Raw genomic sequence first — 27,744 nt, 5'->3', positions numbered from 1 at the left:
TGTCTGTCTGTCTGTCTGTATGTATGTATGTATGTGTGTGTGTGTGTGTGTGTGTGTGGTCTGTCTGTGTCTCTGTGTATGTCTGTGTCTGTCTGTATGTCTGTCTGTCTGTCTGTGTCTGTGTGTCTGTGTCTGTGTGTGTGTGAGTGTGAGTGTTTGTGTTTGTCTGTCTGTGTCTGTATACGTGTCTGTGTCTGTGTGCGTGTGTGTCTGTGTGTCTGTGCATGTATGTCTGTGTGTCTGTCTATCTGTGTCTGTCTGTGAGAGTGTGTGTGTGTCTGTGTCTGTGTGTGTGTGAGTGTTTGTCTGACTGTCTGTGTCTATGTGTCTGTGTGTCTGGGGGGTTCAGATTCAGGTTTATTTATCAATCACATGTATACGGAACAAGGAACAGAGGAGTTTACCGAGGATGGGGAATTCCTACGGTCAGCCACTCGCTGCCATGGACAAGAAAGCTCACCAATGCCTCCAACTCGCCAGGACGATAAAGAAATTCAGCAAGTGTCAACAACTTTCCTCAATACACCACAGAAAACATCCATCCGGATGAATCACAGCAACTGCTCTGCCCGTGACCGCAGGAAACTGCAGAGTTGTGGACACAGCTCACACATCATGGGAACCAGACTCTGCTCCATGGGTTCTATTTACATTCTTCATTGCGTCAGATCAAGATTTGGATTAAATTCAGATTCTATACATCCAAACATACAGTGAAATGCTTCATATGTGTTAACAACCAACACATCCGAGGGAGAGCTTGGGGCAGCCGTGCAAGTGTATTCCGGCCCCAACTAAGTGTTCCCACAACTTTCCTCTCAGCTTTGACTGTGTCTAATGTATCTCCCTTAACCTTCTTTCCAGTGACAGAACTGGAACGTCACATTGTCCCTAAACACTGACGGCAAACTCTGGCACCTCCATAAGACCACGAGGCCTCGGAGCAGAATTAGGCCGCTCAAACCATCGGTCATGGCTGATTTGTTACTCCTCTCAAACCATTCTCCTGCCTTCTCCCAATAATCTTTGATGCCCTGACTAATCAAGAACCTATCAACTTCTGCTTTGAATATACTCATTGACTTTGCTTCTACAGCCGTCTTTGCGAATGAATTCCACAAATTCACCACCCTCTGGCTAAAGAAATTCCTTCTCATCTCTGTTCGAATGGGACATCCTTATATTCTGAGGCTATCTGTGTCCTCTGGTCCGAGACTCCCCACTACAGGAAACATCCTCTCCACATCCACTCTATCTGTGTCCTCTGGTCCTAGACTCCCCCACCATAGGAAACATCCTCTCCACATCCACTGTCTGTGTCCTCAGGTCCTAGACTCCCCCACTATAGGAAACATCCTCTCCACATCCACTCTATCTGTGTCCTCTTGTCCTACATTCCCCCACTATAGGAAACATCCTCTCCACATCCACTCTATCTGTGTCCTCTGGTCCTAGACTCCCCCACTATAGGAAACATCCTCTCCACATCCACTCTATCTGTGTCCTCTGGTCCTAGACTCCCCCACTATAGGAAACATCCTCTCCACATCCACTCTATCTGTGTCCTCTGGTCCTAGACTCCCCCACTATAGGAAACATCCTCTCCACATCCACTCTATCTGTGTCCTCTGGTCCTAGACTCCCCCACTATAGGAAACATCCTCTCCACATCCACTCTATCTGTGTCCTCTGGTCCTAGACTCCCCCACTATAGGAAACATCCTCTCCACATCCACTCTATCTGTGTCCTCTGGTCTTAGACTCCCCCACTATAGGAAACATCCTCTCCACATCCACTCTATCTGTGCCCTCTGGTCCTAGACTCCCCCACTATAGGAAACATCCTCTCCACATCCACTCTATCTGTGTCCTCTGGTCCTAGACTCCCCCACTATAGGAAACATCCACTCTATCTGTGTCCTCTGGTCCGAGACTCCCCCACTATAGGAAACATCCTCTCCACATCCACTCTATCTGTGTCCTCCGGTCCCAGACTCCCCCACTATAGGAAACATCCTCTCCACGTCCACTCTATCTGTGTCCTCAAGTCCTAGACTCCCCCACTATAGGAAACATCCTCTCCACATCCACTCTATCTGTGTCCTCTGGTCCGAGACTCCCCCACTGTAGGAAACATCCTCTCCACATCCATTCTATCTGTGTCCTCTGGTCCGAGACTACCCCACTATAGGAAACATCCTCTCCACATCCACTTATCTGTGCCCTCTGGTCCGAGACTCCCCCACTGTAGGAAACACCCTCTCCACATCCACTCTATCTGTGTCCACTGGTCCGAGACTCCCCCACAATAGGAAACATCCTCTCCTCATCAGCTCTATCTAGGTATATCAATATTCAGTAGGTTTGTAAGAGATGCTCCCTCATTTTTCTAAAGTTCAGTGAGTTCAAGCCCAGAGCCATCAAATCTCCTCAAACAAACCATTTCATTCCTGGGATCATTCTCATGAGCCTCCCCTCGCTCATGGTCATGTACCTGAGCCTCCCCTCCTTGGACATCTCGTGCGGGGGGTTGTCACACAGCAGTTTGCTTGATTTGACATCCAGAAGGTAAATGTAGATGCTCTCCTGCAGAGGGTGGGCAGATTAGAAGAGATCAATAGCATCACATCAACTTCATCAGCAATTTCACTCCCTCCTAGGCCCTGTCAGCATACAATAAGGCTGTTCAGTCCCTCGTATCTGCTCTGCCCGTTCGAAAGACCCTCTCCCACCCTGCACTATTCCACCTTGCAGCTTCCCTGATTGTGGGTACTTCACAAATTCGAGACCCCTGAAGTCTTTCTTGACCACCCCCCCAGTCAGCACACCCCAGGTCACCGTGTCTCGCTGCAGGACTCCCTCCCTCTCTCCCCACCGTGTCCAATGCTGATCACCCTCCCTCCATATTCCCTGGTCAACGATAGAACACTACAGCACAGTACAGGCCATTTGGCCCACAATGTTGTGCTGAGCCTTTAACCTATTCCAAGATCAACCTAACCCTTCCCTCACACATAGCCCTCCATTTTTCTTTCATCCATGTGCCTTTCTATAAGATTTTTAAATGCCCCTAATGTATCTGCCTCCATCACCACTCCTAAATACCTCAGACATCCCCACCAATCCACCCGCTATAGTTTTCTCCAATCACCTTATTTACCCTTTAATTTCCACCCTGGGAGACAGTCTCTGGCTGTCCAGTCTATGCCTCTTGTACATCTCTATCAGGTCACCTCCCACCTCCCTCGGTCCTGAACTCACTCAGCAATGCTCTCTGATCCAGGCAGCATCCTGGTAAATCCCCTCTGCCCCCTCTCTAAAGCTTCCACATCCGTCCTATAATGAGGTGACTTGCTTGTTTGTTTGTTTATTTACTTGTCCGTTCATTCATTCAGAGATACAGTACGGAACAGACCCTTCTGGCTCTTTGAACCGCATCGCCTAGCAACCTGCTGATTTAACCCTCGCCCAATCACGGGACAATTTGCAGTGACCAAGTAACCAATCAGCCCATATGTCTTTGGACTGTGGGAGGAAACCCATTCACACCCAGGAAGGAATGAATTAAACTCCAAACTCCAGAATACCCTGGGCCTTTATAGGGTCGCGCTAACTGCTACACTACCACATCCAGAAGTTCATAGAGTTTAGAATTCTCTCTGCTCTTTTATTACATGGAGTGGTTTAACAAAGCAGTTTTTGATTGAGCTTATTCACCTGGAAGCTGTGCCATTGGCAAACCAGCCAGATCGCCCATCCCTAACTGCCCCCTGAGAAGGTGGAGGTAAAGTGCTTTCTCAAACCACAGATGCTGAAGGCAGCATCTAAGGAGGGGAATGAGGATTCAACATTGCAGGCCAAAACCCCTGATCAGGACTACATCCTACTAATCTGCATGTTTTTGGAATGTGGTAGGCAACTGAATGCCCAGGGGAAACCCACATGGGGAGAACATATAAACTCCTTACAGGCAGCCATGGGAATTGAACCCGGGTCACTGGAGTTGTAATAACGCTGCACTAACCCGCTACGCAACCATGCCACCTCGCATTCTGAGTGATGATGCTTCCACGGTGCAGTTCAGGACCATATTCCAGATTTAGACCCAGTGGTGGTGAAAGAATGGTAACAAAACGCCATAAGACATAGGAGCAGAATGAGGCCATTCAGCCCATTGAGCCTGTTCCACCATTCCTTCATGGCTGATTTATTATCCCTCTCGACCCCATTCTCTTTCCTTTGCCCCTAAACCTTTGATGCCATGAAGAATCAAGAATCTATTAATCTCCGCTTTAAATATACCCAATGACTTGGCCTCCACAAACATCTGTAGCAATGAATTCCACAGATTCACCACCCTCTGGCTAAAGAAACTCCTCCTCAACTCTGCTCTAAATGGATGTTCCCTCTGGTCCTAGACTCACCCACTGTAGGAAATGCCCTCTCTACATTCACTCTATCTAGGCCTTTCAATATTCGATAGGTTTCAATGAGATCCCTCCTCATGCACGCTGGAGTTTTCTTCTAAATTCCAGTGTGTCCAGGCAGAGCCATCAAATGCTGCTCATACTTTAACCCTCTCTTTCCCAGGATCATTCTCATGAACCTCCTCTGGACCCTCGCCAACCTATCTTTTACATCAGCTGTACTGGTGTGGGTAGATGGAGATCGTCAGCTTGGGAAGGCAGTCCATCTAAGAGAGGGAAAACTCTGATTTCAAAAATCCGCTGCCTTGCGGCCATACCCACTCATGGGAAAGGCTTCGGGAGTAAACCCTGAGGACAAATTCGGAGCTGGAGTCCCTAAGGCAGTCCGACGTTGCCTTCAACCTTGTTCTGACAACACTGGTGCCAAGCTGTATCGGCCTTTGCCCTTCCCTTGGACAGCATCAGAGGCGTGGAGAGGGCAGACTGGCTGTGTGGGCAACTGCTGGTCTCCCATACAACCTTGTCCAGGCCTGTACCCCGGAAACCATTCCAGGTGCAGATCCATGGTCTCGTGAAACTAACGAATGCCACCACTGGTGTGGGATGTGGGTGGGTGGAACTACAGAGGGTGAAAAACCTTATAGAACATAGAACAGTACAGCACAGAAACAAGTCCTTCAGCCCACAATGATGAACCAATTAACTTAGTAATCAGATGGACAACTAATCTTTTCTGTCTTCACAATGTCTGTATCCTTCCATTTTCCTCACAACCATATGCCTATTTAAACGTCTCCTAGAAGTCTCTAATGTTTCTGCCCCTACCCCCACCCCAGGCAGCATATTCCAGGCACTCACCCTTCTCTGTGTAGAGAACTTGCCCCTCACATCTCCTGTAAGTGTTCCCCCTCTGGCCTTAAATTCAAGCCCTCTCTTATTCAACCTATCTGTGCCTCTTATAATTGTATAAACTTCCATCAGGTCCTCCCTCAGCCTCTGGCACTCTGTTTGTTCCCTCACTCCATACAGCTCACACTCTCTAATCCAGGCTGCACCCTCCATATCCTTCTTCTAGTTGGATGACCCGCAATGCATGCAACACTCCAGTTGCAGCCTAACTGGAGTTTAATAAACAACACAAACTACCGGAGGAATTCAGCGGGTCCTACAGCTTCTACAGAAAGGAATAAATGGTCGATGTTTCGGGATGAGGCGCTCACTCGGGAAGGCGGAAGACGCCAGAATGAAAAAGAATAAAAAAAGTGGGGGAAGGGAAGGAGGATAGTTAGAAGGTGATAGGGCTGAAGAAGTGGAATCTGGCAGGAGAGGACGGTGGACCATAGGAGCAAGGGGAGGAGGTGACAGGCAGGTGAGAAGAGGTAAGAAGCTAGAGTGTGGAATAGAAAAAGAGGGGAAGGGGAGGGAAATTTTTTAAGCTGCAACATAACTTCCAACTGAAAGGAGGGAGTTACAAATTTGGAACTTACCACTTTGGGGAGGACCGTTGACAGGGCATCACTGATGACAGCTCGTAGAGAGATAGTATCGATGGCTGAGGCAAGATGAAGAAGAGATTCCTGAAAGATAAAAGAGAGGATAAATCAATGTTTAACTTTTGATGTTACAACACAGAACTGCAGTGATTTTATATGGTGCAATATACTGCTGCCACAAAAATAACAAATTTCATGACATGTGTGAGTGATGAAAAACCCGATTCTGATCTGGGTGTCTACTGTGGACTGAGAGTGGGAAGGGGGCAGGGAGAGGGGAATCATGGTCGGGAAAGGGGAAGGGAGAGGCAGGGGAACGAGAAGCACCAGAGAGATATTCTGTAATGATCAATAAACCAGTTGCTTGGAATTAAATTAGCTTGCCTGGTGTATCAGGGCTGGGTGTGACTGCACCCACACCACCCCCTGCCCACTCCTGGCACTCCTTCTCTGCCACCTGTCCTAGATCCCTCCAACGGCGCTCGACCATCGCCATTCCCAACATCCTTTGCTTCTGCAAGTTTACAAACTCACCCTCTGCTCTGTGTTGAGAAATACAGTCCTTGCAGAAGTTTTAGTAACCCTACCTATACATACAGTGCCTATAAAAATTATTCACCCTCTGCCCCCTTGGAAGTTTTCATGCTTCACTGTTTTACAACATTAATTTGGCTTTTTTGACACTGATCAACAGAGAAAACCCCTTTGTGTCAAAGTGAAAACAGATCTCTACAAAGTGATCTAAATGAATTAAAACAATAAAAGAACAAAATAATTGATTGCATAAGTTTTCACCACCTTCAAGTCAGTATTTAGTGAATGCACCTTTGGCAGCAATTCCAGCCTTGAGTCTGTGTGGATAGGTCTCTATCAGCTTTGTGCATCTGGAAACTGCAATTTTTCCCCATTCTTCTGTATAAAACTGCTCAAGCTCTGTCAAGGGGATTGATTGCGAGTGAACAGCTGTTTTCAAACCCAGCCACAAATTCTCGATTGGATTGAGGTCTGGACTCTGACTTGGCCACTCCAGGACATTAACTTTGTTGTTTTGAAGCCATTCCTGTGTAGCTTTGGCTTTATGCTTGGGGTCTTGCTGGAAAAGAAACCCTTCTCTCAAGTCACAGTTCTCTTGCAGACTGCAACAGGTTTTCTTCCAGGATTTCCCTGTATTTTGCTCATTCGTTTAACCCTCTACCTTCACAAGCCTTCCAGGACCTGCTGCAGTGAAGCATCCCCACAAGACGATGCAGCCTCCACCATGCTTCACGGTAGGGATGGTGTGTTTTTGATGATGTGCAGTGCTTGGTTTAAGCAAACATAGCATTTAGTTTGATGGCCAAAAAGATCAATTTTGATTTCATCAGACCATAGACCCTTCTTCCAGCTGACTTCAGAGACTCGGCTAGAGTTTGTCTTCTGGCAAGCTCTAGCCGAGTTTTTTTTTCAACAGTGGTTTTCTCTTTGCCACTCTCCCATAAAGCTGTGACTGGTGAGGCACCTGGGCAACAGTTGTTGTATGTGCAGTCTCTCCCATCTCAGCTACTGAAACTTGTAACTCCTCCAGAGTTGTCATAGGTCTGTTGGTGGCCTCCCTCACTAGTCCCTCCCTCCCTCCTGCATGGTCACTCAGTTTTTGAGGGTGGTCTGTCCTAGGCAGATTTACAGCTGTGCCATATTCTTTCCATTTCTTGATAATTGACTAAACTGTACTCCAAGGGACATTGGAGATTGCAACTTGGAAATATTCTTCTATCCATCTCTGGACTTGTGTTTTTCAATGACCTTTTTGTGGAGCTAACTGGATTCCTTTGTCTTCATGGTGTAGTTTTTGCCAGGATACTGACTCACTGCAGTTGGACCTTCCAGATACAGGTGCATTTTTGCTACAATCAATTGAGTCACCTTGCCTGCACCCAGCTCTCCATTTAATTAATTCTGTGACTTCTAAAACCAATTGGCTGCATCAGTGCTGATTTGGTGTGACATATTAAAGGGGCTGAGTACCTAAGCAATCAACTATTTTGTGTATTGTATTTGTAATTAACTTAGATCACTTTGCAGAGATCTGTTTGCATCTGGACACTGTTGATCAGTATCAAAAAAAAAGCCAAATTAAATCCATTGTGAATTAAAGTTGTAAAACAATAAAACATGAAAATTTCCAAGGGGAGTGAATACTTTAACATGCACTGTATATGTGCCTGAGATTTTTGCACAGTGTTGTATGTTCCTCTGTGTTTGTCGAATGTCTCGCCACCCCTGTGGCCTTGAACGCGGCAGAACTTTGATTACTGCTCTGGGAGTACACCCACACAGTGTGATACTACCGGGGGAACATGAGGGTTAGTTGAACATGGGGTGGGACTTGTGAAGAGTGGTGACAAGAGATGAGTGGTTCTGGTTCACTGGATTGAGATGGCCCACTTATTGCACCATTTCATATCGTGGAAAGGGTGTAACAGTAGAGTGTTTGGGGTGGGGGAATTGAGGGTACTTTTTTGGGGCTTCAACACATACTGGCCAGAAACTACACTGCTGACTGAGTGGGAGTTGTGCTGCATTAGATAAGTATTTTGATGCTCACTCTGTTCTGTCCCATTAAGCAGTTTTTTAGTTCTAAGCAGATAATCGGTATTTATGCCTTTCTGTGTTATCGAGACAGATCTGAAAACCTATTGTTTGATCGAAACACCGGCAGACTTGAAACTCCCTCTGTGCTGTGCCATGAGACAAATTAGTCAACAATATCAATAAAAATAAAAAAATGCAAAAACATCCATCAGGGTCAAGCACCATCTGTGGAGAGAGAAACAGTCTGCCGTGACTGCTGAAGTGACCCACACAGAGGCTGTAGCTGGGAGATATAAAAGGTCTTTAATCCCGTGTTGCTCTGGAATTCCAGCATCTGCAGAATCTCTCGTGCTTAGATCTTTTTGGAGGATCCATTTCTCTTGTCTTCAAACAATGTTTTACACTTTAAAGCACAAAGACAACAAAAAAAATCATTTACTACAGCTTCAATGCACATAATTATTTTTTGAATGACATCAAGATTGGGTATGTAGTGGACAGTGAGGAAGACAACCAGACTTTGCAGTGGGAACTGGTGCAACTGGAACACTGGGCTGAAGATTGGCAGATGGAATTTAATGCAGACAAGTGTGACGTGTTGCACTTTGGGTGGACAAACTAGGGCAGGTCTTACACAGTGAACATTTGGTCACCGAGGAGTGTGGTAGAATGAAGGGATCTGGGAATACAGGTCCATAATTCATTTGAAATGGCATCACAAGTAGACAGGGTCATAAGAAAGCTTTTGGCACACTGGCTTTCATAGATCAAAGTACTGAGTACAGGAGTTGGGATGTTTTGTTGAATTGTACAAGATGTTGGTGAGGTCTAATATGAAGTATTAAGTGCAATTTTGGTCACCTACCTACAGGAAAGATGTAAGTAAGATTGAAAGAGCCCAGAGAAAATTTACAAGGATGTTGCCGGGTCTGGAGGACCTGAGTTATAAGGAAAGATTGAATAGGTTAGGACTTAATTCCTAGAACATTGAAGATTGAGGGGAGATTTAATGGAGGGATGCAAAATTATGAGGGTATAGATAGGGTAAATGCAAGCAGGCTTTTTCCACTGAGGTTGGGTGGGACTACAAATAGAGGTCACAGATTAAGCGTGAAAGGTGAAAAGTTTAAGAGGAACTTGATGGGATACTTCTTCACTCAGAGGGATGTGAGAGTGTGCAACAAACCGCCAGCACAAGTGGTGCATGCGAGCTTGATTTCAATGTTTAACAGAAGTTTGGATAGTTAACATGGATTGTACAGGTATGGAGGACTAGTCCTGGTGCAGGTCAATGGGAGTAGGCAGTTTAAACAGCTCAGCTTGGGCTTGATGGGCTGAAGAGCCTATTTCTGTGTTGTATTTTTCTATGACTCCATGCACGTCCAAACATGCACTGAAAAGTGTCATTTGTGTCAAATCCGGTCAGCGAGGATGTGCTTTCGGCAGCTGCAAGTGTTGCCTACGTAGCATGCCCACAACTTACCAACTCAAACCAGTACATCTTTGGAATGTGGGAAGAAACTGGAGCGCCCAGAGGAAACCCACGTGCTGATGGTGAGAAAGTACAATGCTGGAATTGAACTCCAATGCCCTGAGCTGCAATGGCATCATGCTGACCCCTATGCTACCGTGGCGCCCCAAACAATGGCATCAGAAACATGGCGATACTCGTGGTCTGCCCCCATACTACCCTCACTGATTTGATGCATACGAGGTATTTCACTATGTTATTTCAATATACAAGTGACAAATAAAGTTAACATTTAATCTTTTAACTCTTTAAAAATCTGGAGCAACAATCCATTGGAGAAAGCCAGTGGGCTGAGCAGCAACTGTACAGAAAGGAACCGTTAAAGCTTTAGCTTAAAACTGCAGCAGGGCATTGGTGATCATGGGTAAATGCAACATAGAATGAGCTGCCACCCTTAACACATGACATCCAGTTCTAGTCTCACCCAACCTCAGTGGAAAAAGCCCCTGCCTGCCTTTACCCCACCTATACACCTCATAACTTTGTACACCTATATCAAATCTCCCCTCATTCTCCTGCACTCTGGGGAATAAAGTTCCAACCTCTTCAACCTTTCCCTATAACTCAGGTCCTCAAATGTCGGCAACATACTTGTAAATTTTCTCTGCACTCTCAATCTTATTGACATCTTTCCTCTAGGTTACAGGCTTGTGTCATTAGAGTTGTGACACAGCTCTCTGAAGATAGAACTAGTCAGAAAACCACTGAAACCACTTTTTATAATAAACATGAGAAGATCTGCAGATGCTGGAAATGTTCAGCAACACACACAAAATGCTGGAGGATCTCAGCAGGTCAGGCAGCGTCTACGGAAATGAAAAAGCAGTTAATTTTTGTAATGCTATTTACATTGTAAATGAATGCTGGTATTTAAAAATTAATACATATTTTATTCCACATCCATCCTTTAACCTGTAAATTTATTTTTATATACTTTATTTTTTTAAATAATTGTTAAATGTTGTTTGTTGTTGCATGTCATGCCCTGACCAACACACCACAGCAAATTCCTAATACATGTAAATGTATACAGTGAATAAAGTTGATCCTTGAATACTAAATGACAAAACTGACCTGTCTTGAAGTGTGCATTATTTATTATTTAGAGATACAGTACAGAACAGACCCTCCCAGCCCTTTGAGCCATGACATCCAGCAACCCACTGATTTAACCTTAGCCTAATCACAGGATGATCTACAATGACCAATTAACCTACTAACCAAAATAGCTTTGGACTGTGGGAGGAAACCAGAGCACCAAGAGGAAACCCATGCACACACAGGAAATACGTGCAAACTTTCTTACAGACAATACCGGAATTGAACTGTGAACTCCGATTCCCTGAGCTGTAATAGTGTCGCACTAACTGGTTCTTCAAGGAGTGGTGAGTGTGTGGAAAGCCCTTCCAGGTGTGGTGGTAGAGGCAGATACACGAGAGGCATTTAAGAAACTCTGATAGAAAAATGGAGGCCATGTGGGAGGGAAGGGTTAGGTTGATCTTGGAGTAGGTTAAAAAAGGAAGGCCGAAGGGCCTGTACTGACATGTTCTAATGTTCTCATTTTTAATGAATATGCATTATCAAGATGGTTTCATAATTCCAGAATAAACTCCAACACAGTCAACATGCTGGTCTACAAACCTTAGAACTGTGTAAGAGAGAGACAGAAGCACTGGTCCCTCTGAGCTGCACAGGTGCACGGCCGCACAGTAACTACAATGCTCCCGTGCACATAGCATTCGCAGCCATGCAGCTGGACACAGTTAGAAGCAGTTTACAAAATGTGAAAGATCTTCTTTGTTGTACTGTATTTGATTCTACCCTTCAATTAATAAATAAGATCAAAAGTATGTGATTTTTTCAATTTTCATTCTCAGTATGCATATTACAAAAGGGCATTTAAAGAGTTGTGCAGTTTTCGGGTCATGTAAAAATTTCCTGCTCAGAGTCAATGGTTGGTCTGCACAGATCTAAAATTAGAGGGAATGTTGGACAGAAGATAGCTTTGCTGATAACACCCAAAGAGCTATCATCGATACTAGCATCCCCTCAGTGACAATCAGTAAAGATACACCTCAAGGATACTTGCTTAGTCCACTGCTCTGCTCTCTCTACACTCATGGCTAGTCAAAGCTCAAACCATCTGTAAATTTGACGATGACACCATTGTTGCTGGTAGAATCTCAGATGGCACCAGCAAGGCACACAGGCCTGAGATCGATTGGCTGGTTGTGTCATGTCACAGCAACGGCCTTGAGAGATCAAGGACTTCAGAACGGGGAGGTTGAGGGAACGAACGCCAGTCTTCATCGATGGATCAGCAGTGGAAAGGATGACCAGCTCCAGTGTGTCAACTTATCTGAAGATCTATCCTGGGCCTGATATACTGATGCAACTATGGAGGTGCCACATCAGCGGCTACACTTCATTAAGAGCTTGAGGAGATTTGCGATGTCACCAAAGACTCTTGCAAATTTCTATAGAGGTACCATGGTGAGCATCACTGTCTGCACAGGATCAGAAGAGAGTGTCGAGGATTGCAGACTCAGCCAAGTATATCATGGGCACAACCCTCCCCACAATCAAGGACCTCTACAAGCGCTGGTGCAGCATCAATCATCAAGGCCCCTCAGTATCAGGGACACGCCCTCTTCCCAATAATACCACTGGGGGCGTAGTAACAGGAGCCTGAAGAGATACATGCAATGCTTTAGAAACAGCTTCTTCCCCTCAGTCATCAGATTTCTGAATGGACATTGAACCCATGAACAACAGCTCATTTTCCTTTTTTATTGCACTATTTACTTACTCTATAATTAAGGTAGTGTGACACTGTTAAACAACCAAATTCACATCAGATAAGACTGTGATAATAAATCTGTTTGTGGGAGAGAAGGACTGGAATTGGAATTGGTTTATTACTGTCACACATAGTAAAGTACAATGAAAATTTTTTTGCATACTGTTCATACAGATCAAATTATTACAACAGAGCATTGAGTTAGTACAAGGATATAGACCAGTACAGCACAGGAGAGGCCCTTCAGCCCACAATGTTATGCTGAACTAAGGTAATAATCAACTGCCAACTAATCTCTTCTGCCTACACAATGTTCATGTCATTCCATTTTCCTATCTAAATGGATCTTAAAAATTTCTAATGTTTAAGCCTCTACCACCACCCCAGGTGATGCATTCCACCCACCACTCTCTGTAAAACAACGCCCCCCACATCCTCTTTGAAATTACCCCCTCTTACCTTAAATGCACTCCCCCTGGTATTAACCCTGGGAAAACGATTCTGTCTCTCTACACTATCTGTGCCTCTCATAATACTATAGATCTTCCATCAGCTTCTGTCACTCCATGGGAGGCCAATGCCCCACATGCCTTCCTAACCACCCTATCAACTTGCGCAGCAACTTTGAGGGATCTGTGAATGTTCAACATTCAAAGTTCAAAGTAAATTTGTTATCAAAGTACATATGTGTCACCATATACAGCCCTGAGATACATTTTCTTGTGGGCATGCACAGTAGGTCCACAATAGGACAATAACCATAACAGAATCAATGGACCACACCAACCTGAGCATTGAAACAGTGTGAAAAACACTACAAACTGCAAATGCAAACAGAAATAAATAATAATAATAATAAATTATTTAATTAATAATAATAAATCCTTGAAAATGAGTCCATAGGTGATGGGAACACTTTGACGATCTGGCAAATCAAGTTGGGTGAAGTTATCCACTCTGGTTCAAGAGCCTGAGGGTTGAGGGGTAAGAACTGTTCCTGAACCTGGTGTTGTGGACCCTGAGGCTCCTGTACCTTCTTCCTGATGGCAGCAACAAGGAGAGCAACCCCAGGCGGTGAGAGTCCCTGATAATGCAAGCTGCCTTCCTGCGTTCCATGTAGATGTGCTCAAAAGTGGGAAGGGCTTTTCAGGTGTTGTACTGGGCCGTTTCCACTCCGTTTTGTAGGATTTTCTATTCGAGGACACCGGCGTTTCCATAGCAATGTGTGATGCAGCTATTCAATCATAAATCTATAGAAGTTTGGCAAAGTTTTCGATGTCATGCTGAACCTTCACAAACTCCAACAGAAGTACAGGTGCTGCTGTGCTTTCTTTGTAATTGCACTATAGTGACAGCCCAGGACGGGTCCTTTGAAATGTTAACACCGAGGATTTTAAAGTTGCTAGCCCTCTCCATCTCTGATCCTCTGATAAACACTGCCTCATAGACCTCTAGTTTCCTCCTCCTGAGGTCAATAATCAGCTCCCTGGTCTTGCTGACATTGAGTGTGAGGTTGTTGTTATGGCACCACTCAGCCAGATTTTCAATCTCCCTCCCAAATGCTGATTCAGCACCACCTTCAATTCAGCCAATGACAGTGGTGTCATCAGCAAAATTGAATATGGCATTGGACCTGTACTTAGCCATATAGTCATAAGTTTAAAGTGAGTAAAGCAGGGGACTAACCACACAGCTTTATGGAGGAGATGTTGTTGTCAATCCAAACTGACTGGGTTCTGCAAGTGAGGAAATCGAGGATCCAATTGCACATGGCAGTATTGAGGCCAAGGGCTTGAGGCTTTTTGATTAGTTTTGAGGGGATGATGGTATTGAATGCCAAGCTGTGGTCAATAAAGAGCATCCCGATGTATGCATCTCTACTGTCCAGATATCCCAGCATTGAGTAAAGAGCCAATGAGATGGCAGCTGCAGTGGACCTGTTGCCCCAGTAGGCAAATTGGAGCAGATCAAAGTCACTTCTCAGGCAAGAGTTTCACCACCAACCTCTCAAAGCACTTCATCACGGTGGATGCAAGTGCTACTGGACAATAGTTATTAAGGCAGGTTACCACATTCTTCTTAAACAGTAGTATAATTGAAGCCTACTTAAACAGGTGGGTACCTCACACTGCAGAAGCAAGAGGTTAAAGATTTCAGTGAACATTCCAGCCTATTGATCAGCTTAGGTCTCTAGTACCTGGCCAGGTAAAACCGTCTGGACCGGTTACTTTTTGTGGGTTCACCCTCCTGAAGGTTGCTTGCACATTGGCATCAGAGACTGAAATCACAGAGTCATCGGAGGCTGTAGGAGTTCATGATAGTTCCTCCATGTTTTGATGGTCAAAGTGAGCATAGAAGGCATTGAGCTCATGTGGAAGCGAGCCAAGCTGTCTTCCATGTCGCCTGATTTTACTCTAGAAAAGGTGGTAGTACTCAAGCCCTGTCACAATTGTCAGGTATCCTTTGTCAATTCAAGTTTAGTCCCGAATTGCCACCTTACCAGTGAGATGGCTTTCTGGAGATCATACCTGGACCTCTTGTGACTTTCTTGGTGATTGGACTTCAATGTCCCTGACCTGGCCCTCAGAAGATTGCAGATCTCGTGGTTCATCCAGGGCTTCTAATTAGGGAAGTCTTTGAATGATTTTGTAGGGACACATTCATCTACAACTGTTTTTACGAAGTTCGTGACAACAGTGGCGTACTCATTCAGATCCACAGATGAGTTCTTCAACACAGCCCAATCCACCAACTCAAAGCAATCTCATAACCATCCTCTGCCTCCTGTGACCACCTCTTTGTTGTCCTAATTCTGGAGCCTTGCCCTTTAGCCTCTGCCTGAATGCAGGTAGGAGAAGGACAGCCAAGTGATCAGTCTTACTGAACTGCAGTGTAGGCTTGCAACAGTAGGCATGCCTTATCTTAGTAGTGCTGTGGCCTAGTGTGCTGGGACCTCTGGTGCAACAGGTTTTATGCTGATACTAATTGAGGAGGGAACATGAACTCCAAGATTACTCTATTCCTCCACACTGCTAAGATTGTGTCATTAACATATCACTCTGCTTTCAAATTTGACCTTCCAAAGTGAATCACTTCACATTCTTCCATATTGAACTCCATCTGCCACTACTCAGCCCAGTTCTACATGCTGTCAATGTCACGACGCAACCTACGACAACCTCCTGCACTATCCACAACACCACTTGTCTTTGTTTCATCTGCAAACTTATTTACTAACCCACCCTTCCAGTCCCTCATCCAAATCTTCAGTGAAAACATCCTTCCAGTGCTTGAGTTTGACCTTTGTCCATTGGGATTCTGGCCTTTCCTCCTCACTTGAAGTCCTCGACATTGTTTACATGTTTCCTATTGATTTAATATTGTACATTGTCTGTTCTTGCCTCTCTGTTAATTTCAGCCCTAAGCTTCCAACATAAAACATTGAACAGTACTGAACAGGAACAGGCCCTTCAGCCCACAATGTTGTGATGATCCAATTAAATTAGTAATCAAGTGGGCAACCTAACTAATCCTTTCCCTATACAATGTCCATATCCTTCCATTTTCCTCACATTGATGCATCTATCTAATGTATCTGCCTCCACCACCACCCCAGGCAGCACACTCCAGGCACCCACCCCTCTCAGTGTAAAAAACTTCCTCCTTACATCTCCTTTAAAATTACCCCCCTCAACTTAGATGCACACCCTCAGGTATTAGACATTTCAAACCTGGGAAAAATATTGTCTGTCTCAATGGAACAACAACGGAATGCAGAACAAAGGCAGACAATAAGGCGCAAGGTCACACCAAAGTGTATTTTGAAGTCAAAAGTACATCTTATTCCACTCAGGAAGCTTTCAATAGTCAGATAACAGTAGGATAGAAGCTGTCCTTGAGCCTGGTGGTACGTGATTTCAGGCTTCTGTGTGTTCTGCCTGATGGGAGGGGAAGAAGATAAAAAAGACCAGATGCACACACCACCAGCCTCAAGGACAGTTTCTACCACACTGTTGTTAGACTCAGGTCCTGCAGCAACAGTTTTAGGAACAGGTTATACTCTCTGATTAAAGAGTCTGATTCTATTACCCCTCAACCTGAGGGGATAACTTCACTCACACCATCACTGAACTGTCCCCACAACCTATGGATCCACTTTCAAGGACTCTTCATCTAATGTTCTCAATATTTATTGGTTATTATTATTATTAATATTATTTGTATTTGCATAGCTTATGTTCTTTGCACATTTTTTTATCCATCTTGTTGATGTGGTTTTTCATTGATTCTACTGTAATTCTTTTTATTTACTGTAAATGCCTGCAAAAAGATGAATTACAGGGTTGTTCATTGGCTAATATTTAAGAGGTAGTTAGATATGGCCCTTGAGGCTAAAGGGATCAGGGGGTATGGAGAGAAAGCAGGTACAGGGTTCTGAGTTGGATGATCAGCCATGATCATACTGAATGGCGGTGCAGGCTCGAAGGGCCGAATGGCCTACTCCTGCACCTATTTTCTATGTTTCTATGTGACATATAATAAATTTACTTTGAATGGTCACCTGGCACAATAAGATGTTAGGATTGGGTTGGATCTTTCAATATTGACTGTTTTACTGATGCAATGAGAAGTGTAGACAGAGTCCACGGAAGGGAGGTTGGTTTCTGTGATGTGCTGAGTTGTGTCCACAACACTCTGCAGTTTCTTATGGTCACAGGCAGAGCAGTTGGTGTACCAAACCATGATGCATCCAGATGGAACACTTTCTATGGTGCATTGATAAAAACTGGTGATGGACAAAGGGGACATGACAATTATCTTTAGCCTCTAGAAGATGTTGTTGGATTCTGATGTTTTTAATCCAAGGTTCTTTTAGAAGTTAAGAAAGAGGCATAAAACCTATTGCTTCACATTTAAACCAATAATTGAACAAAAAGAACAAAAAGAGTCTAGTAGCTAAGAAAAAAGAACAGAGAAAGACTAAAGAGATGGCAAAGCAATGTGTTCAGCTTTTCTCACACCCCACAGAGAAGTGACATTTCATTCAAATTCGTAGATAAGAGTTAACCAATCAGACAACCCTTATTCAAATTCATAGTTAACCAATTAGACAATCTTCATTCAAATAATGCAATACCGATAGCTTCCAGAAAGTGACTGAATTGTAACCATGAGGGGACATACCGAACGATTGTATATTCATACTGTGACCAAGAGGAAATATACCTAATAGTTACATGTAGATAGGTATATATATAAAATGCAAGCAGGCATGAATTGTTAAACCGCACAGAAAATAACAATTGTACAGTCTAATCCAACAAAATCGATTCTGTCCTGAGCGCTGTGGGCCTGTGTGGTGAGCCGTGGAGCGTTGGGTTCCAAGGTTTCTAGAGCACCTGTTTTGTTAATTGCTGTCTTAACTAGAGTCGGTAAGCCCTTGTGCTTTCTGTTTAATCTTGTCAAGTTAACTGTAACTGCCATGGGTTTTCAACCTACTGTGATTATTTTAAATCAGACCCTTAATTAGTGCTCATCACGGGGTCATTGTGTGTGTGTCTCGAGAATGATTCATCACGCGGTGTCACTCAGACAAGTTGGAGTTCTGATGAATAAATTCTTGTTTCTGTCACTACATGGGAGTTTGTCATTTCTCGGCACCTGGCTTCAGTCATCTGTCAGTGCATACCCTGACAAGATGCAGTGGTGGGCTTTCTTGGCCATGGTAGCCACATGGTTGGACCTGGACAGCCAAAGGGTAATGTTCACTCCCAGAAACCTGAAGCTCTCATCCCTCTAAACCTCAACACTATTGATATAGACAGGAGAATGTGCACCCAACCCCCAACACCTCACCCAAAGTCAATGAGCAGCACTGTAAAACACAGGGAAAGTCAATGACATGGGATTTGTCCAACATCCGGTAATGCTCTTCCACCCCTGCTCCTTCACCATTCCCCATCCCCTTTTCCCTCTCCCACCCATCACCTCCCTCCAGTGCTCCTCCTCCTTTTTATCTTTCTATTATGACCTTCTGACCTCTTCTATCAGACTCCCCCTTCCCTAGCACTGTATCAACATCCCAGCTCTTTACTCATCCCTCCCCCTTCCAGTTTCACCTATCACCCTGTGTTTCTCTCTCCCCTCCCTCACCTTTTACACCCAGCCCTGCCAAAGGGTCTCGGTCCGAAATGTGGACTGCGCTCTTTTCCATAGATGTTGCCTGGCCTGCTGAGTTCCTTCAGTATTTTGTGTGTGTTGATATGGCTTAATGAGGGCAGTCCAGCCTCATGTTAAACTTCATGTTCTGTGCACTGAAGCATAACTTAAATCAAAGTATTGAGCACTGAAGTTGGGATGTTATGTTGAAGTTGCATAAGACATTGGTGAGGCTAAATGTGGAGTATTGTGTGCAGTTCTGATCACCTACTTACAGAAAAAATATTAATCAGATTGAAAGAGTGCAGAGAAAATTTACAAGGATGTTGCTGGGACTTGAACACCTGAGTCATAGGGAAAGGTTGAATAGGTGAGGATTTCAATCCCTGGAACAAAGGAGAATGAGGGGAGATTTGATGGAGGTACACAAAATTATAAGGGGTATTGGACCAATTGAAAAAATGGGCAAAAAGTGGCAGATGGAATACAGTGTTGGGAAATGTATGATAATGCATTCTGGTGAAAGGAACAGTAGCGCAGACTATTACCTAAATGGGGAGATCAAACATCAGAGGTGCAGAGGGACTTAGGAATCCTCGTGCAAGACTCCCAGAAGGTTAATTTACAGGTTGAGTATAAGGTAAAGAAGGTAAATACAATGTTGGCAGTCATTTCAAGGAGACTAGAATATTAAAAACAAGGAGATAATACCGAGCCTTTATCAGGCCACACTTGGAGTATCGTCAACAGTTTTGGACCTGGTACCCAGAAAGGATGTGTTGTCATTGGAGAGAATCCAGAGGAGGTCCACGAGGATGATTCTACAGGTTGGGTGAGACTAGAACTAGAGGTCATGGATGAAGGTGAAATGTTTAAGAGGGGGACATGAGTGAGAAATTCTTTCACTCCAAGGATGATGAGCGTGTGGAATGGTCTACCAGCAGAGTGGTGGATGTGGGTTTGATTGTTATATTTAAGTGAAGTTTGGATAGGAACATAAACAGGAGGGTATGGAGGACTAAGGTCCTGGTGCAGGCTCAACAGGGACTAGATGGACCGAAGAGTCTGTTTTTGTGCTACAGTTCTCTATGACTTTATCTGCTGCCTTCTTGTTCTGTGTATGGGGCCGACTGGTTTCTTTCCACACTCCATCCCATATGCTACTGTCTTCACCCAGCTGAAGGACAGCAGCTATATTTCTTTCGGAGTTTGAGCACATTTAATATGTCACCAAAAACATTTGCAAATACCTACAGATGCATTATGAGAGCATTCTACCCGGCTGCATCACCGTCTGGTATGGAGGGGGCTACTGCACAGGTTTGAAGTAAGCTTCAGGGTTGCAAAATTATTCAGCTCCGTCATGGGCACCGCACTCGGTAGTATGAGACCATAAGACCAAAAGGCATAGGAGCAGAATTGGACCATCGAGTCTGCTCCACCATTCCATCGTGGCTGATTTCTGATCCCGCTCAACCCCATACACCTGCCTTCTCACCACATCCTTTGATGCCCTGACCGATCAGGCAACAATCAACTTCTGCCTTAAATATACACACGGACTTGGCCTCCACCACAGTCTGTGGCAGAGTATTTCACAGACTCACTACTCTCTGGCTCAAAAGTTCCTCCTTAACTCTGTTCTAAAAGGTCACCCCTAAATCCTGAGGCTGTGCCCTCGAATTCTGGATACCCCCAGCAGAGGAAACATCTCCACATTCACTCTTTCTAGACCTTGAAACATTTGGTATGCTTCAATGAGATCCCCCCGCATTCTTATAAGTTCCAGTGAGTACAGGCCCAAAGCTGCAAAACGCTCCTTATATGTTAACCCCTTCAGTCCCAGAGTCATCCTCATGGACCTTCTCTGGACTCTCTCCAATGGCAACACATCCTTTCTGAAATATGGGGCCTAAATATTTTGGCAATACTCGAAGTGTTGCCGAACTAGTGCCTTATAAAGGCTGAGCATTATCTCCTTGCTATTATATTCTATTCTCGTTGAAATAAATGCCAACATTGCATTTGAAAAGCTTCCCAATCATTCAACTTCCTACTCACTTTTGCTACCTTATATGCTTTTTCCTTGGCTTTTATGCAGTCCTTGACAACCACGGTCGCCGACTCCTGCCATTTGAGAACTACTTCTGTGGGGCATATCTATTCTTCATCTTGTGAACTATTCCCAGAAACTTCAGCCGTCTCTGCTCTGCCGTCATCCTTGCCAGTATCCTCTTCCAATCCACCTGGGCAAGCTCCTCTCTCATGCCTCTGTAATTCCCTTCATTCCATTGTGATTCTGATAGAAGTGACTTTTGCTTCTCCCTCTCAAACTGCAGTATAAATTAAATCATATTATGTTCACTGCCTCCTAAGGGTTCCTTTACATTAAGCTCCCTAATAAAATCTGGGTTATTACACAACACCCAATCTAAGATAACCTTCCCCTGAGTAGACTCAAGCACAAGCTGCTCTAAAAAGCCATCTCGCAGGCATTTAGCAAATTCCCTCTCTTGTGATCCGACACCAACCTGATTTTCCCAATCCCCTTGCATATCGAAGTCCCCCATTACAATTGTGTCATTACCTTATTACATGCCTTTTCCAGCTCCCTTTGCAATCTCAGCCCCACATCTTGGCTACTATTTGGAGGCCTGTATATGATTCCCATAATGTTTCTTTTACCCTTGCAGTTTCTGAACTCCTTCCACAAAGTTTCTACATTCTCTGACCCTATGTCACCCCTTTCGAAAGAGGTATAGGTAAGGTCAATGGTAAAAGTCCTTTTCCCAAGTTAGGAGAATCCAAAACCACAGAGCATATATTTAGGTTGAAAGGGTAAAGATTTAGAAGGAACCTAAGGGGCAACTTTTTCATTAACAGGCTGGTGAGCACATGGAGTGGGACAACGTGAGAGTTCAGTGTGGAAGGCTTTTTGCTCAGTGGAACAGAGGGCGAGTTTCACGTCACATGCTGGTGATAATAAACCTGATTCTGATTCTGAGTTTGCAAGTCCGTCAGGAGCAAAGGATGTTGGGAATGGTGATGGTGGAGCACTGAGACAGGGGTGAGGAGAGGGGTGGTAGAGAAGGAGTGCCTGGGTGGGGGGGGGGGGGTGGAGTGGGTGCAGACACACCCAGCCCTGAGACACCAGGCAAGGTCATTTGATTCCAAACAATTGGATTATTGATCTTTACAAAATGTCTCTCTGGTGCTTCCTGCTCCTCTCCCCTCTCTCTTCTCCTTTTCCCAACCATGTTTCCCCTCTCCCTGTCCCCTTCCCACTCTCAGTCCACAATAGACACCCAGATCAGAATCAGGTTTATCATCACTCACATATGTCGTGAAATTTGATTTTTTTCTGTGGCAGCAGTACAGTGCAATACATAAAATTACTACAGTACTGTGAAAATGTCTTGGGCTCCTAGGATTTTTGCATAGTAATGTATATTTAAGGTAAATGGGTAAAGATTTAGAAGGGACCTGAGGGGCAACTTTTTCCACACACAGGGTGGCGAGTGTGTGTGTCGAGGCAGAATAACAGTTCAGCATGGACTAGGCGAGTAAAAGGTTTTCCCTCTCCACTGAACTCCCTCCTGGCACTTATCTTTGCAAGCAGAACAAGTGCTACACCTGCACATCCTCCCTCACTACCATTCAAGGCCCCAAACAGTCCTTCCAGGTGAGGCGACACTTCACCCGTGAGTCTGTTGGGGTCATTTACTGTGTCCGGTTCTCCCTGTGTGGCCTCCTGTATATCGGTGAGACCTGATGTAGATTGGGAGAGCGCTTCGCTGGGCAGCTACACTCTGTCCGCAGAACAAGTGGGATCTCCCAGTGCCCATCCATTTTAATTCCACTTCCCATTCCCATTCCGATATATCTATCCATGGCCTCCTCTACTGTTGCTATAAGGCCACACACAAATTGGAACAGCAACACCTTATATTCCCTCTGGGTAGCCTCCAACCTGATGGCATAAAAATCGATTTCTCAGACCTCTGGTCAGGCCCTCACCCCCACCCCCACCTTCACCATTCCCCATTACTACATCTCTCTCTCACCTTATCTCCTTACCTGCCCATCGCCTCCCTGTATTGCTCCCCCCACTTTCTTTCTTCCATTGCCTTCTGTCCTCTCCTCCCAGATTGCCCCTTCTCCAGGCCTGTATCTCTTTCACCCATCAACTTCCCAGCTCTTTTCACCTCTCACCTTCATCCCACCCTCCCCCACCTTCTATCTCTGACTTCTCATCTTTTTTTTTCCCAGTCCTGATGAAGGGTCTCGGCCCAAAACGTCGACTTTACTCTTTTCCACAGATACTGCCTGGCCCGCTGAGTTCCTCCAGCATTTTTATATATTATCTTGCACTGCTGCCACAAAGTTAACAAATTTTAAGACATAAGCCGGTGATGTTAAAGCCAATTCTGACACTGATTCATACTGGCGTCTGGTTGAATGACTGTCCGCTGTATAAATTGTCACAGTGCGACAGGTGCTATATAAACGCAGGAATGTGTTGTTGTACTGGGACAGCTGGTTTGGCAGTGATGTGTGGTTTAATCAGGGTATGTGTCCTTCACATGCCTGTGGGGTGACCTTCCCTCACCATCTTGTTGATTAAAGCCAGCCCATTATTTTCCCCTGAGAAATCAATAGTCAGCGCTGTCACCGGCCACCTCAGGCTCCGCCCAGGATGCCCCGTCATGAAAGCCAATTACGCAGAGGGAAAGCAAATGAGTGTCATTGCAGCTCGGCGGGGCAAGAATAAATCTCAAAATTACTTCAGCGACAGAGAGATGTTATCACCAGCGAATTGCTTGATAAAGGCATTCTCTCCATCTGACATTCCACAAAGTGAGTCATAGACTCACACCGCCTGGTTATTTAATAAATTAGTAAATTGGTTTATTATTGTCATGCGTAACGAGGTACAGTGAAAAACTTTGTTTTACATGCCATCCATACAGACCATTTCAGCACATCACTCTCAAGGTTGTACAAGGGAAAACGATAACAGAATAAAGCATTACGGGAGATAGAACACAAAGTACAGCACTGTGCAGGTCCTTCGGCTTATGAAGTTCGACTGAACCTTTAATTTATTCTAGATTAATCTAATCCTTCTCTCCCACATAGCCCTCCATTTTTCTTACATAGCCCTCCATTTTTCTTTCATCCACGTGTCTAAGAGTCTCTTAAATGTCCTTAATGCATCTGCCTCTACCACCGCTCCTGGCAGCATATTCCACACACCCTCAGCTCTCAGAGTAAAAACCAACCTTTGACATTTTCCCCTATACTTTCCTCCAACCACCTTAAAATTATGCTCCTTGATATTAGCCATTTCCACCCTGGGAGAAAGACACTAGCTGTCCACTCAGTCTCTGCCTCTTATCATCTACCAAGTCACCTCTCACTCTTCATTCACTCCAAAGAGAAAAACCTTAGTTTGCTCAATCTATCCTCATAAGGCATGCATCCTGGCAAATCCAGGCAGCATCCTGGTAAATCTCCTCTGTACTCTCTCTAAAGCTTGCACATCCTTCCTATAATGAACTGATCAGAACTGAACACAATATTCCAAGTGTGGCTGAACATAAATTTGCTGCTCTTGAACTCAACTATTACAGAGAAAGTGCAGTGCAGGTAGACAAGGGCCATGATGAGGAACACCTTGAGATTAAAAGACCATCTTATTGTACTAAAGAACCATTCGTTAGTCTTATACATTAGTCCTTGAACCTGGTGGGACGTGCTTTCAGGCTTTTTGTATCTTCTGCCCGATGGAAGGGAGGACAAGAGAGAATGGGGTGGATGGGTCTTTGATTACACTGGCTGCTTTACTGAGGCAGGGAGAAGTGTAGACATGGAGGGGAGGCTGGTATCCATGATGTGCTGAGCTGTGACCACAACTCTCTGCAGTTTCACGCAGTCTTGGCAGACTACTTGTTATAACAAGCTCAGACGCATCCAGATAGTCAGTACTTAACACTCTCTGAGTGGGAGAGCATCCTCTCAACTCCCCTGCAAATCTCTTTCCCTTTACCTTAATCAGGCCAGCTGGAAAAAAATCACTAAGCAATTCCTATCAACAGATCACCAGAGGGAACAACACACTGGACCATCACTACACCACCATCAAGAATGCCTACCGTGAGATTCCACGCCCTCACTTCAGGAAGTCTGATCACCTGTCTGTACTTCTACTCCCTGAGTATAGGCAGAGACTGAAGACTGCAACACCAGCAGTGAGGACCAAGAAGGTTTGGACAAGGGAAGCACAGGAGCAGCTACAGGACTGCTTTGAATGGGTGGACTGGACTGTATTCAGGGATTCATCTTTGAACCTGGATGATATGCTGCAGTTGTTACCGACTTCATTAAAACCTGTGTGGATGAGTGTGTGCCCACAAAGACTAACTGTACATTCCCAAACCAAAAGCCGTGGATGAACCAGGAGGTACATCGTCTGCTGAAGGCCAGATCTGTGGCATTCAAGTCTGGCAACCCAGGCCTGTACTAGAAAACCAGGTATGATTTGTGGAGGGCTATTTCAAGGGTGAAGTGACAACTTCGAATGAGGTTGGAGGCGATATCAGATGCACGTCAATCCTGGCAGGGGCTGCAAGACATTACTTCCTACAAAGCGGAACCCAATAGTAGGAATGGCAGCGATGCTTCATTACCAGATGAACTCCAACGCCTCCTATGCCCACTTTGACAACTACAGCTGTGAAGATCCCTGCTGCACCTGATGACCCTGTGATCTCTGTCTCAGAGGCCGGTGTTAGACTGTCTTTAAAGACAGTGAATCCTCACAAGGCAGAAGGTCCTGATGGAGTACCTGGTAAGGCTCTGAAAACCTGTGCCAACCAACTAGCGGGAGTATTCAAGGACATTTTCAACCTCTCACTGCTATGGGCAGAAGTTCCCACTTGCTTCAAAAAGGCAGCAATTATACCAGTGCTGAAGAAGAATAATGTGAGCTGCCTTAACGACAGTCACCCGGTAGCACTCACGTCGACAGTGATGAAATGATTTGAGAGGTTGGTCATGACTAGACTGAACTCCTGCCTCAGCAAGGACCAAGACCCATTGCAATTTGCCTATCATCACAATAGATCAACTGCAGACTCAATCTCAATGGCTCTTCACATGGCTTTAGACAACCGGGACAACACAAGCACCTATGTCAGAATGCTGTTCATCGACTATAGCTCATCATTTAATACCATCATTCCCACAATCTTGATTGAGAAGGTGCAGAACCTGGGTCTCTCTATCCCCGTCTGTAAATGGATCCTCAACTTCCTAACCAGAAGACCAAAATCTGTGCAAATTGGTGAGAACATCTCCTCCTCGCTGACAATCAACACTGGTGCATCTCAGGGGTGTGTGCTCAGCCCACTGCTCTGCTCTCTGTATACCCATGACTGTGTAGCTAGGCATAGCTCAAATACCATCTATAAATTTGCTGATGATACAACCACTGTTGGTAGACTCTGGTGGTGACAAGAGGGCGTACAGGAGTGAGATATGCCAACTAGAGGAGTGGTGCCACAGCAACAACCTGGCACTCAACATCAGTACGGTGAAAGAGCTGATTGCGGACTTCAGGAAGGGTAAGACAAAAGAGCATGCACCAATCCTCATGCAGGGATCAGAAGTGTAAAGAATGAGGAGTTTCAAGTTCCTGCTGTCAAGATCTCTGAGGATCTAACTTGGTCCCTACATATCAATGTAGTTTTAAAGAAGGCCAGACAGTGGCTGTACTTTATTAGGACTTTGAAGAGATTTGGAATGTCAACAAATACACTCAAAAACTTCTATAGATGTACCGTGGAGAGCATTCTGACAAGCTGCATCACTGTCTGGTATGGGGAGGCTACTGCACAGGACCAAAAGAAGCTGCAGAAGGTTGTAAATCTAGTCAGCTCCATCTTGGGCACTAGCCTACAAAGTACCCAGGGCATCTTCAAGGAGCGGTGTCTCAGAAAGGTAGTGTCTATTATTAAGGACCTCCAGCACCCAGGGCATGCCCTTTTCTCACTGTTACCATCAGGTAGGAGGTACAGAAGCCTGAAGGCACACACTCAGCGATTCAGGAACAGCTTCTTCCCCTCTGCCATCCGATTCCTAAATGGACATTGAACCCTTGGGCACTACCTCACTTTTTTTTAATATACAGTGTAACTGTTTTTTACATTTTTAAAAATCTATTCATCCTGGACTCCTGTAATTTTTATGTGGCTAATTTTCATCCCATCAATGAACTTCTCTTTAATTATAAGCTTCTATCTCAAGTTGCTTTGTTGGTCTTGGGATATGATTTTCACTTAAGGTACAGCAGGCACCAGGTTCAAATCCTGGATGAGCTCTAATTTTGAGGAGGCACAGTAGTGCAGTGGTTAGTACAACATTTTACAATACCAGACACCAGGGTTCAATTCCCACGACTATCTGTGGATTCATTCACAGTCAAAAATGTACCGGTTGATAGATAAATTGGTCATTGTAAATTGTCCCATGATTATGCTAGGAATAAATCAGGGGAATGCTGGGCAGCATGGCTCAATGGGCTGGAAAATCCTCTTTCGCACTGTTTCTCAATAAATGCAGTGCCTTTTAAGAGTATTCACCCCCTCCCCCTTGGAATTTTTCATATTTTATTGTTTTACAACATTGAATCACAGTGGATTTAATTTGGCTTTTTTGACACTGATCAACAGAAAAAGACTCGTTTGTGTCAAAGTGAAAACA

The 27,744-nt window shown here is 44.8% G+C and overlaps 1 protein-coding gene across 1 annotated transcript in view; it reads right to left on the bottom strand.

The window, feature by feature from the left end:
* LOC132390692 (cGMP-dependent 3',5'-cyclic phosphodiesterase) overlaps positions 1–27,744 on the bottom strand; it is a 345,293-nt gene that overhangs the window by 160,245 nt on the left and 157,304 nt on the right. Inside the window, exons 4-5 of the mRNA XM_059963249.1 lie at positions 5,915–6,004; positions 2,495–2,586 (exon numbers count right to left, since the gene is read on the bottom strand). Coding sequence (XP_059819232.1) covers positions 2,495–2,586; positions 5,915–6,004 — 182 coding nt within the window. The remainder of the gene's footprint in view (positions 1–2,494; positions 2,587–5,914; positions 6,005–27,744) is intronic.

This window comes from Hypanus sabinus, chromosome 3 (assembly GCF_030144855.1).
Source record: "Hypanus sabinus isolate sHypSab1 chromosome 3, sHypSab1.hap1, whole genome shotgun sequence".
Lineage (NCBI taxonomy): Eukaryota > Metazoa > Chordata > Chondrichthyes > Myliobatiformes > Dasyatidae > Hypanus > Hypanus sabinus.
Note: the sequence above shows the minus strand (reverse complement) of the source record. Positions and strands in the feature narration are given on the sequence as shown.